Source organism: Phalacrocorax aristotelis, chromosome 6 (genome assembly GCF_949628215.1).
Source record: "Phalacrocorax aristotelis chromosome 6, bGulAri2.1, whole genome shotgun sequence".
In the NCBI taxonomy this organism is placed as follows: Eukaryota; Metazoa; Chordata; class Aves; order Suliformes; family Phalacrocoracidae; genus Phalacrocorax; species Phalacrocorax aristotelis.
Genome location: NC_134281.1, coordinates 42,386,152 through 42,399,406, shown reverse-complemented (window position 1 = coordinate 42,399,406; position 13,255 = coordinate 42,386,152). Strand labels below are relative to the sequence as shown.

General features: G+C 39.6%; 1 protein-coding gene across 6 annotated transcripts in view; it reads left to right on the top strand.

The window, feature by feature from the left end:
• PATJ (PATJ crumbs cell polarity complex component) overlaps positions 1 to 13,255 on the top strand; it is a 156,530-nt gene that overhangs the window by 42,981 nt on the left and 100,294 nt on the right. For all 6 annotated transcript variants that reach the window (XM_075097400.1, XM_075097402.1, XM_075097404.1 and 3 more), the window contains 2 exons: positions 10,515 to 10,724; positions 11,632 to 11,751. In XM_075097400.1, coding sequence (XP_074953501.1) covers positions 10,515 to 10,724; positions 11,632 to 11,751 — 330 coding nt within the window. The remainder of the gene's footprint in view (positions 1 to 10,514; positions 10,725 to 11,631; positions 11,752 to 13,255) is intronic.

Genomic DNA, 13,255 nt, shown 5'->3' with positions numbered 1-13,255 from the left:
GCAGCCATGCTGATAGGCTCTGTGTGCAGTGTGCTTTCTTCAGCTGATAACGCATAGTGCTCAGTAGAGACCTGAGGAGCAGTGTTACATTGCTGGTGATTCTATCTTGAATAGGGACCCTGCCCCCCTTTTGATCATTAAAAAGGTGTGCTGTTCTGTCTTCTGGCCAACTTTTCCATGAAGTAATATACTCTACCTCCCTTAATTTCCTTGTAATTTCACTTGGAGAAGTTGCTCTGTCTTTCACCTCTTAACTAACTTTTATGTAGTGTTGCTGGCACAGTTAGCGGCAAGTATGTTTTGACGGTGAATGAGGGACCTGGTACACTGTTTGTAGAGTGTTTTGGGATCATCTGTGATGCAGGGGGCTATGGTAAGCGTATTTATTGTTCTTTGTCAACAGACATGAAAGTATCTAGTTTAACAGTAACTTTGTCTAGCCTGAAGCTAAACCTCCTAGCCAGCAAGTCAAGAGCTAAGCCATTGTTATAGAGACCAATCCTTTTTCTTAGAAAGAAATAAGAATCGAAGAGGGCATGTGTCATCTGGTTGAAATAGAGGAGAAAAGCTGTATAAAAATGAGAGTGATTCCAGGGCGTTAGAGCAAAAGGAAAGAAAAATCACACAAGATGTGAAGACTTCTAGAAAAAAAGAAGAGCTCATAATAGTATAAAAGGTACTTTGGCCCTGAAACAGTGTTTACCAAAGACCTGATGCATGCAGACCAACAGATTGTGTCAGTAATGTTTTACAGAAATATTGGAAAACCCACAGGTAGCTGAATTGCAGATTTCTTGAGGCAGTATTGACCAGAAGGTAACTTGAATGGTCTGATGAGCTTTTATCAAATTAAAGAAAATGCTGAATGGACTTTATGTGGAGCTTAATTTACTGTGCTTTGAAGTCAGAGTATTTTAAAACAGCTGTTTTAAAGTGTGTGAAATTGGAGGGGGCAAGGGTTGGAGTAGGTAGGATTGACATTTTACATAGCTCTTAGGTATGCGTGTGAGATGCTGTTTCTCTCTGTCTGTGCCTGAAAGGTAAGTCCCAAGTGTCTGGCTGCTTTTGCACAGCACCCAGTTGACCTGTTAGGCTGTAGGAGCTCACAGGCTCACCTGCTCCAAGTGGTCTGTGCTGACATGGATGTAAGTATCTACCCATCCATGGAAGCAGCAACAGGCATATTGGCACTGTATGAGCTTCGTGTTACCCAGACCTGAAATGAGTGTGCCCGCCTTCATGAGCCTGGGTCAGTGCTTAAGGAGTTCTTAGTGTAGTCCAGCAATAGGGACTCCACAGCTGCCTTATTCCTGGAGTCATCTTTGCTATCATTAGCAGCTTTTTCTTACTGTTGAAGTCTTTTTTTGCTGCACGTTCAGCAGGTTATGTTTTGTCGTTCTCCCAGGGAGCATGGGAAACAATTGTTTTCTTTTTTATAACAAAATCACTGCATAGTCATTCATGGCAGGAAGTGAAGCAATTTAACTGTCTCCAAATATCTTTCCTCTTTTCTTTATCCCCCAAACAAACAGGCTCCAGATGTAGAGTTACAAAAAAGCAAACTGACTAATTTGTAGAAGGTAGTATTCAACTAGATGATTTTTTTTTTCTTTTTTGGACTGTTCAACAGTGAGATGTGGGCTTGGAATGCTTTGACATGTTGCTGGCTAAACATTTGCCCTCTTGTGATAATTTGAGCTTTGTCTGTCTTGTGATAAGTTTGTTATGAACAAAGAACCTTGGTAAGCACATTTTCACCTGATCATGTGATGGAAACCTGTGGCTTACTGGTGAAAGCTCCACAGCTGTATTAAAAATCAGTTTTACAATGGCTATCAGCTTGGTACTGGAAAAACTGATAAAGGCAGCTTTTCTCCCATCTCTACAACCCATCCACATTCATTAACATCAAAGTTCTGTAAGCCTCAGTACCAACTGTGTTGGTACTCATCTCACGGAGGATTTGCTTCTCTCCCCCTATGGGAAAGTTCTGCATCCTTTAAATCATATTAAGCTGTTTCATTTGTAAAATAATTCTTAATACTGTGTCATGAATTGAATTCAGTGTAGCTTTTTGAAAAATTCTCTTGGAGTTCAGCTTAATACTACTTTTCAGGACTGAAGAGCTGGTGAATGCAATTGAGTACATTCCTGGTAAAGTTTCTAGGGTGTTCACGATTAGTGGTTTCCAAAACCTCAGTGCAGCAGTACTAAAAGCGTTGGGAGACCAGAAACCACTTTAATAAGAAATCAAAGAGACTGTGTATCTCAGCATGAGATACAGACAGATACACAGGAATAGCTTGCTGAAATTTAAGAACTTGGATCCAGGAAGTCACATTAGGGCTTGGGTATGCCCTGGTGCTGGATTTGGTGGGGGGGTCATCAGTCTGACTCTTTAAGTGAGAAGTTAGGAAGGAATCTCATGCACAGGGTTAAGTGGCATATTCTAGGGGCAGCCTTCCTGTCTTTTGTGAGCTGCAACAGCCGGTGCTCTGGACAATACCTGAGTTTGCAGAGAAACTGGAGCATTACTGAGAACATCTGTTTTTCTTTGGTTTGTCGCATATCCTTGAAATACATGCTAAGCACTATTATTATTAACCTTTAGAAATGTTTTCCCTATTCCCCCAAATTCTACAATCTGGTTGTTCTTTTTCATTTCCTGCTAGGAAGAATAGCTTTTAATAAAAACAAAAAACCCCAAACCAAAGAAATTCATTATTATTCCACAGATGTCTTCTGCCTGCAAGAGAAGGCGAGAATTTAAAGGGACATAACTGTAGCTAGATTTTCTGTTAACCACTTGGCAAATCTCAGCAAGGGTAAGATAATGTAGATGAGACTAGAGGAAACACTGCAACTGAGTGCTGCTTATCTAAAAGCTGCCCTAGTCTTTCAGTGAGCATGTGGAGACAGCGGAGCAATGGGCATGTAAAAGCTCAAACCAGACAGCTCCAAATCTGTTGTTCTGAACCAATGAGATTTGAGGTATATGTTGGTGCTGATGGATAAGCATGAAGGATTCTGAAAACTCATGGGAGTTTTGCGGTATTCTGTTTTCTTAATACCTCACCCTTCCAGAAGATGCTGCTTCCCAAATTCAGATAGTACTGTTGCACTTGGACTTTTTCTGTCTGTTCTCGCTGTGTTTCCCAGTAGTCTTAAAATTCTCTGCAACCTTATTGCCTACCCGTCTGTCTTCTCCACCATCCATACTGTTGCAAGTTGTCTTTGGGCCAAGTCACTGCCAATCCTTGTTGCAAAAAAACCAGCCTATCCTGTGTCCCCGTTTTTTTCTTTTGCAGCTTTTTCTGTAGCAAATCTTCCGAATTCACGTATTTGCTGTTTATGATGCAAGGTCTCCATGCAGGGGAGAGCTCTGATTTGTGTGAAAACACTAACTGTGCTTCCACAGACTGTTAACAGTGTTGAGGTCAGCACACTTGACTGGTGGAAGTGCCTGCTGGGCTGTCTTGGTGGATTTTTAGGTCAGAAATCATTTGAACGTGAAAGCTGATCAAACCCAGAATGTGCATTAAGACCACTGAGTAGAGGTTGTGTAGGTGATACCATTTATACTTTTTCCCTTGGCTCATTGGTATTTTTTTCTTTATTCCCACATATCTCTATCCCGTCTTTATCTCATCACACAGTGGCTTTCCTTCATTTCCTTATGAGTTCAGGGTTTTTTTCTTATCTCTGTGGCTTTTCCCTGTAGTCAGCATTCAGTGTGTTTTTACTGGAGCTGGAAAGTCTGAAAGTATAACACATTAAGAGAGTCTAATGAATGTAATCCCTGTGACTTTAGCTCTGTTGAGAGCAAATACGAAAGGTGGATGAAACCTTAGGTTGATTGAGAAGTTTGATAAATTAAAAGATAGTGACATGCACCTGAGTCCACCGCACAGTGACACTTTCAAGGCTACCATAGTCAGTGCCTATCTTTGATCTTTTTATTTGAGAATAGCAGTAGTGTGTAAGATCTTTTTCTTTTGATCATTCCCTGGAGGCACTTTTGTCCCAACTCTCTGCTGCATATCCCTCTTCCGCAGCAGATGAACATTGACTGCGTAGCGCTTGCCAGCTCTGCCAGACCTGTGTGGGATTTAGTAATTGCTAGCCACTGTGCTCATTCTTGCTGTAGAAAGACTGATACGATTTCAGATTGCAGATGATGAAAGCCCGGCGTGGGAAACCCATTGTGCCACCTACTCTTATTTTGCTGTTCTCCTCCTTTGGGTGTGGCTCTGTACGTTTTGTTTACATTTTCTTTCTTTCTCTGTGAATTCCTGTTTCTTTGCTGACATTTCCCACAACAGAAGTTTTGATTAATGCTGGCTGCACACTAGAGCTTCTGAAATTCTTTGCTTTATTCCCTCACTGCAGATCAATAAATATTTATGTTTTATTGCTGGTGCTTTGCCTTACATCACAGAAAAGTTCAGCATTCCTCCTCCAATACCGTTCTGTATTTCAGTTTGTATTACTTCAGCCCATCAACCTGTAGTTAATTTCTTTGGTACAGCTAGAGGCTGTGTGTTGTGTAGTCTTGCTGACTGCAATCTAATACGAGTGGAAAAGACAGAAACAAGTCTTAAATACTTCGAATTTCAGTCTGCCCATGCAGTGGATCTTACAAGAACTAGTTAAGCACTTTCTCAGGGATGTTTTTTCAGGCTTTAGAGTACCTTTGGCAGTTCCTATGGCCAACTCCTGTAAATATGTTGGGGTGAATGAACAGAAGGTTTGGACCTTGAGTCTCAATCCTAAATTAAGGCCACCTTAAGGAGGAAATCGGACCTCACTCACAGCTGGCTTTTTCCTCTCTTCCCCTTCTGTTGGGAAGTACTTAGTGCCTTTGAAAAGGCTGCAGGTTGTTTATCCTTCTTGACTCTCGCATCCAGTTGGCTTTGTTGGTGTGTATGTGGAGGGTGGCTCTGCAAAGGGAATGGGGCATGGATGTGTATTTTGAGTAACTTACAACACTGACCATACAGGTAAACTCATTCATGTGCAGTTCTGCCTTTGTCCTTCATAAGATGAACATAAAATGCATTTGTTCCTTTTAATTGTTGAAGTGTGTATGTTCTTTGTATGGTATGCTACAGTGTTGTGTTTGAGTCTTTCCATCTGGTATCTTATTCACTTGCAAACTGAAGAGTTTTAAATATGGATATGTATGTTAGACCTGGAAGTGCTCCCATGCAAAATGTAATGAAGCTGGGTTGCTCTGACCTCTGACCTCTAACACGTGTTTGTTTTGGCTCTCTCACAAAAACCTGCAGTATACAAATTGGTGCTTGTAAAATTGTTCAGGTAAATCAAAATTGGTACAGGGAAAAAAGTTTCAAACTGTTTCTTTTGGGATCTTTTGCCATGCTATTTTTGATCTGTATTTTCAGAGGAGTGTTTTTGTGGCAGCAGGCAGTTTGTTGCTTGAAGAAAGCTAAAATATTCTAGGAAGTCAAGCTAGCTGAATTTGGATCTTAAGTGATGCCAAAACTAATAAAGCCTGTGAGAGTGACTTTGCACAGTAAATGTCAGTCACCCGCAGCTTTGTCTTACGTTTTGATATGAGCCTTTAAAAAAGGAAAACACAAACAAAATCCCAGAAAACGTGGTAGCTGCTTACGTCCAATCGAGTTATAGCTACATTCTACTGCATATGAGAGACTGCTCCTTATCCTCTGCGCAGAGCAAGGCTCTGCTGTTGCTGGGGGCTGGACATGGGGATGGACTTGTCAGAGCATGAAACGCCTCTGGTAATGCGGGAGCTGGGCTGGCCTGGAGTGCCCTCTCTTGGCTGCTGCAGAAACCTCACATTTTGGTAAGAACGGTAGGAGAGTCGGTCGGCTGTTATTTTAACTTTTCAGCATGATGGACAGATGTAAGCTGTATTGCATATATTTCCAGATTTGCTTCCTAAGGACCTCTGACAGCTAACGGAGTGTGAATCTTTGGTGCCCATGGCAAGCTCGAATCCCTCACTTAAAGCCACAGACAAGTTACATGCTCCAGCAGCATTGCACGTAGGACTCTGTTAACTTGGTGCTCCAGGGACTCTTAACATTTTCGCAGAGCTCAGGTTTTTAAGAGACTTTATACTGCTCTGAATCCAGAGATCCCAGAGGCAGCAACTGCAGTGGCCCCTGGTTGACTCTTTGCACTGTAAATGAATCCAGAACAAATGAGGCTCTGAAAATAAGAAGAAAAATTTGACACCTGGACTCCAGGAAACATTTGTGGATTTTGATGAGGAGCAGTAGGGGGGGAGGGAAAACCTACGGTTCAACGTAGTTAAATATATGGTGTGCTAAGTATGAATAAATTGTGGCTATTTTAAACAAGTTCATATACTCCATGGCTGGCTTGAGCACAAAGGAAAAGACAACAGCTACAACATACTAGTTCCTCAAAGGGTTACTTGGAGGCCAGCATCCTGGGCTGCTGCTGGTGCATGGCAGTGGTCGACTTTCATCATTTATACAAGCAGCAAACTTTTTTTACATGTAATTCTTTTTTAAAAAAAGAATTTATGTCAGTGCTTGTGAGGTAAGAGTTTTTATCTCCTGATAGCTTTACTTTGCTGTCAGATTCCTTTCCTCATTTGGACTTAGCTAGGTTAACAGTTGGACTTGATGACCTTAAAGGTCTTTTCCAACCTAAACAATTCTGTAATTTTATGATTCTATAAATTATTCATTTGTGTAAAGGAATCCTTCAGTAAGCTGAAGTTAAAAGTTCCTCTTTAAATGTACCAAGCCCAGTTCATGCCCATTTTAAGATGACTGAATTGCATGGGGCTGTCCTATGCATACTCCCTCTGCTGTAATGCAAAGTCATGGGAAGGATAATAATTTCTTAAACTTGAATACAGAAGTGACTCAACCTCTAGCTGAGTACCATTACAGCAACGTCTTAGCTATGGGTTTGGGGAGGGGGATTCTTCCCAGCCTGTAAAGTCCATCCAAGTAAATGAACCTTTCACTTTAAAGGAGAGACTGAAATCCAGCTGTGACTGCTCGTGACTAAAAATCACTATTTTCTGGTTATATGTTAGCCAAGTAAAATGCATCAAGAGCCTTAGGGGAGGTGTGCAGTTGCAGTTAGCACTGTTTTTTAACCTCGAACTGCTCTAGTTGGTCTGTTAACAGAGAGGTGGCCCCAAAGTGTGTCAGGGCACTGTGGCATTGAACTTGCCTTTTGCAGTTAGTATAGAAGGTAAGAATCTGTTCTTCAGTCTGCTGCTAGCACTGCTTTCTTTCAAAAACAAGCCAACAGCCTACACAGTTCAGTTGCACTCACTGTTTACAAGATGTGAATGTGAATTCAGTATTTGCTGTCTTGTTTTAGCAGGTGTTGCTCTTCAGGGTGCATTTGGGTTTGAATGTAAATCGTAAGGCAGGGTTTCCAAAAAACATTGTTACTTTTGTTTTGGTAAGAAAAGCATGGTGAAATCCACTGTTGCAATCACCTTTATGTTAAATTATAGAGAACTAATGATTACACCTTGAAATTCAGTAGGTCTGTGTCTTTGCATGCAGCTTTTGTTGCATTCCTCATGGCAATCACATTGCAATTCACAGTTACTGGTAAAAAACAGTCAGGGTCTTACAGCACTGCTCGCATTACTGGCTTACCCCTGTCGTGTAGTTTATATTGCTCTTCCTGTACAATAGCTCCCTCTGCTTGAAAACAGCAGTGTAATTATAACCTGTTTTGCATTTGCCTGATCTACGGGTTTTAATATGGGCCCCTTTTTTAGGATTTCTGCTTGCTGCTGCTCTTCATGAAGCAATTCCAATACAGGTTTACACTTGTGCATGTTGAGAAGTAGCAATGGTAACTGTGCTCTCGAAACTTTACTGCATAGAAACTGCCTGTGTTCACGGGAACTCTATTTTTAGCCTGAAGATTAGAGCTGGTTGGAACACCTTTTCAGCTAAATTATATCTTACCAAAACATGATTATTTACTGAAGCCAAATTTTTTTTACTGCAGTGAAAACTTAAGTTGAAACAGGACTGTTTCTTGTCAGAAATGTGGTAGTTAGGCCACTGACCTAGCAGATCTGCATAGGAGAAGCTAATGGTGAGATTCCCATGTCCTACTTAAGTGGTTCTGATCTGGAACCCAAAAAAGAATAGCTTTGGATCAGACAGAGGAGGGATTTGAAACCTGGTTCTCCCGCATTCTCAGCCAGCGCCATAATTACTGGGCCAGTCATTCACTTGCAAATTTTTGTCAGCTTATCTGCATCAGTAAGGACGAGTGCTGGTTTTGTTTTGTTCATTTTTTATCAATATAGCTAAGCCAGCAAAAGTCATAGTATAAAAGCTGTTGTGTCAGCAAAGGTGTAGTTTTGCTGAGCAAGCGTTCACCCATTTAGGGAACCAGCATAAACCTTGCTTGCCATGGCAAGATGAGCCCATGATAGGAAAACGTGCTGGTTTAGTTCTATTAGCAAAGCCTTCCTAATGTGAACAGTGCTTTACTTGCTCGAAAATGGCTGTCTCAACATGATCCTGGGTTTTGCAAAGAAGTCCAAAAGGTTATTTTTATTTTGCATTGGAGCAAACTCAAAAATTAAAAGCATCTCAAAAGCCTGTGTCAAACAGTGTTTGTTCTGTGGTCAGCTGTCATCAGGATGGTTAGGCACATGGTTTTGTTGGCAAGAGCAGCCAAAGCTGACTCTCTACACAAAGGGCAGCAGTAACTTTACATTTTCAAATTTCAATGCTCGTAAAGCAAAATCTCTCTCTTTTTTTTTTTTTTTTTTTTTTTTTTTTTTTTTTTTTTTTTTTTTTTTACATCTTGGAATCCTTTGGATTCTTCTGGACTTCCTGCATTTGTGTTTGTTTTGTTTCTGAAAATTTCCAAAGTGTATGCAGAATGTGGATAGCTTGCTCTTTGAAACAAATGCAGTCCTTTCCCCTCGGCATTGTGTGAGGCAGGTTTAAGCGTAAACAGTCGGACAGCCCAAGCATATTGGCACAGATTCAGTAGGCAGAACACCATTGCGCAGCTGAGGGAGGTTGCTGGGCTTGATTATCAGGACATGATACTTGCAAGGAAGCCGCTTCTATACAATGTGGATACCCAGTGTTTGGGAAGATTATAAAATGGCAGGATTAAGCAGTAGAACAGGAGAGAATTATTAGTAATATGTATTTACTTGAATTCAACTTCAGCATAGCTCTTCCTGATGAACTCTAATTTCAGTTCTTTAATTTCAGCTGTTTACAGATACTACATTCATTGCCTCATGTGTTTGCACATACCTTAAAAAAACATGTTTCCTTGGAAAGCAATGTATAATTATATAAAAATAAAGAGTTAAAAAAGCATTCCTGTTTTCAAATTAACACTGAGGTGCTGAATTCACAGTGGTCTTTGTGATTTGAATTTTGCCCGTTTTTTTTATCCCTCCCGTGCCCTGAATAAGATGCAAGTCCTGAGGGAAAAATAGAACATGATTATGCATCTGAAGACCCAGTGCATAAAAGGAGCATTTCTGAACTTTATGAGCCCTTAGAAAGGGGGAGAAATGCTAATTCTAATCTTAAAACAAAACAACCAACCAACCAACCAAAAACGCCAAAAAACCCAAAAAGCCAAACAAAAAACCAAAACCCACTCATAAATTTGTTTTGCGTATCTTTCTGCCACTACATAACTTACGATCATTTCATTAGATTGAGGATGAATTTTTAAATGACTGAATGCATGATGGAAATGGTATGTGACATTAGCAAAGGCTAATACTGGAAAAAAATTTAAGTGAATAACTTTGCATTAGTTTATAGCATCTCCAATAATATTTTCTACTTCATATTCCTCTGTATACATGACTATGATGGTCCTTGTCTTCAGTAATAATCTTAGTTACTCTTCTGTTGCTGTATTGTCTGTTAAGGAAGCTTCACAGGTGGAGAAAATGTCTTTTATAAGTTGTCATGCAGATTTGACAAAGCAGGAACACTGCAGTAATAAAGCAAACAGTATACTGCGATTTCTTGAATGTTTTGGGTTTTATTTTTTAATTTTAACATTATTTTTAATTAAATCTCTAGTCTTGCAATGATTTATTTTAACATCAATTTTGCTGCTATGAAGCTCGTGAATTGGATGCAGGTTGGTTATTTTATGTAACGTTAGCACGTAACATGCTGGATGGAGGCTTGTGGAAGAGTGCCAGTGTTGTTTTCCTATTTGCAGGTTGGCCTGGCTGTTTCTGTGTATGTAAGAAGAGGACAGCTAGGGTATCAGTCACCTTTCATATCTTAAAATTTCTTAATGGATTAGGCAAGTGACAGAATATCTTCCTACTGAAAACTGTTATTTTTGTAAACTGAAAGCCGTGGCAGTATTAGTAGAAAGTCCTTTTGGATGTCTCCGCAAGTTTCAGTTCTGTAGCATTAGATGATGAGCGTACTTACGTGGTCTTTACATAATCAAAATAAACATAATATTTTTGGGGGCTTTGACTTTTTTAATTTTTCCCCCCCCAGGATCCTTTAGATCCAACAAGAACAGCCATTGTGATCAGCTCTTTGGTGGCAGGTGGAGTAGCTGAACGTGGGGGCAAGCTTTTACCAGGTGACCGCTTGGTGTTTGTAAATGACAAATATTTGGACAGTGCCACTTTAGCAGAGGCAGTGGAAGTGTTGAAATCTGTGCCCCCAGGTACAGTTTCTCTTGGAATCTGCAAGCCTTTGGTGGTAAGGATTGTTTTTAACTTTTTTTCTATTTGATTCTATTACATGTGTAGACTGGGTTGTTGTATTTGGTGGGGGGAGGGGAAATTCAGGGTAGAAGTATGTATGCATGTGGGGAGCAACTAAGTTGCTATGCATACACCTCAACATGTCCAGTAATTCTGGCTAGCTGGCAAATGGGCAGCTCAGTGCCCAAAGATCTGACTGGAAAACCAATGTTCTCAAGTTCCTCCTGAAAGAATATCCACATGGAATCAGAAGAGGTGTCTGGGCAAACCGATGTGCACTGGCCCTATGCATAGGTGTAACAAGGTTCGATCAGTTCAGCAAATCAGTTAAATATGTGCTGAAGTTCATTTCACTCTAACTCACTGCTAAGTGCTTGCTTGAACTCCACTGACATCAAAGAAAGTTAATCTGTTTGAAGTCAGGTCTGTAAATTCAAATAGAATTTCCTTTTTCTAGAATCAGGGCTTTGGAACAGACAGTAGTATACTTGAGAACACTGCAGTATTGTTCATCAAGGGCACCCAGGCAAAATTAAAGCAAAGCACTATCTAATAGAAAGTGCTTATAATTCAAAGTGGTAGAGGAGTGGTGAAATTGGAATGTAGGAAAGCTGTTAAATATATTATTTCCTTTTCTGAAAAGTGATATTTCATTGTTCATATCCTTGTATTTGTCTTTCTTTGCTATGCATCTCTATTTTTTACTATATCTGTACTAATATCTTAAAAGAATAAAAGCTGTTGTCTTTGTCTTCATTTATGACTTCCCTTTTTTATAATTCTGTAACTTTTTCCCATCTCTTTTCTAATGACTGGTTCTCCTTCTCCCTTTTAGTTTATTGCAAAATATGGGAAGTTTTTTGTTTGCTTTCCTGACTCACTGTTTTGATTGTCTGTCTTAGGGAGAAAGCAAAGAAGAGGAGAGCATGCACAGTGTGGATTCCAGAAACATTGAAACCAACCCTGGATCTCCAGAACCAATAGATAATATTAATTTCTCAATAATACTTGAAGCACCGCAGGTATTTGGTTACTCTTTTGGTTCAGCTTAAGTTTATACAGACAGGAAATTATGTTTTATAGTAAAATGTTGTATATCCTTCAGATAAGTCTTAAGTATCAGATTGACTTCAGGCTGGATTCCCTTTGAAAAAGACTCTAATAGCTAACTTGTATTGTGAACAGTAAGCTTATGCATAGCACTTACCAATGCAGTTCCCAAACTGCCTTATCAAATTTACTATGTCATTAAAATACCTTGGGTTACCTTGGATATGAAATAGGAATGCTATGTTATTAGTAGTCGTAAGTAGTTGGTTCAGCTTTGCAAAGAAAGTAAGGTATGGAAGCAGAGCACTTTTTATTATAATGAAGCAAAACAAAGTAGCAGTTTAGTGTATAAGGCAAGCTTGAAATCTGTTCTTCACAGACTTCCTATGTGGCCTTGGGCAGTTTCTTTACTCTCTTCCTCAATTATCCTCTTTCTTGTTTTCTGAGAAATAATTCTGTTTATTGTGGGAGGATGAGGCACTAAAGATAGTGAGAAACTCAGATACCAGGGTAATAGGCAATAATAGTGCAACAGTGACCTGCGTAGAGTGAGAGGTGTGGATATTTTTGAATTTTCATCTGTTCCGAAGTGCTTTGCAAAAGTTTATTCATTCACATTGGTAGATACATTCTTTTTAGACCACAAAATACAATATATAAAGGATCATCCATAACTGCAATACACTAATAAAAATAAATTCTAGATTTTCTTATTGCTGAACATGTCTGCCTGTCTCTGGATACAAACATATCTTTAATGGTGAAGTGGGATATTAAAACCACCAAAAGGAGCAATATTACATCATAGGTACAGGTATACTATGTAGAAATTAGCTTGAACATGATATTTACTGATTTTCACGTTGTAAAATAGTTTGTTGTTTTCTGGGTGCATAGGAAGGGTTCCTGGCAGAGCAATTAGTCCTCTGCCAGCTCAGATTATTTAAAAATACTTAATAGCATTAGTTTTATTTAGGAAGCAGAGAAACAAAGTATTTTATTATAAAGTCCTGCTGAATATAGAAACTGGAACGATCATTTTGTACAAAACACACAGAGAGGTATTTGCTTGTATTTTCCTTTACCTTATGTATGACAGCATTGATAGTAAGTAGTATAAAACTTCCTTCCATTTATCTTACCTGCTCATTTAAGAGCCAAGAGTGGTGTGTCATGATGGCTTCCTGATGGCTTCCGCTCTTATGCACTAGCATAGTGCTGATAAAGCTGACAAAAGAATTGGAAGGTTTTTATATGTTACAACAGTAGACTTTACTGTCATGTTTGCAGTATTCCCTATTCCATTGGTAGCGTCTGCTACTGCAGTGCAGCAGACTGTGATTATACATACCTAACTGCTGTATCAGGAGATGGTAATACAAATTGCTGTGTGGTTCTGAGCTTAGTGAACTGTTTTATACAACAATGAAGTTGGTGCCTCTTACAGAAGTGTTTGGAGAATGATGCTGCAGAAGT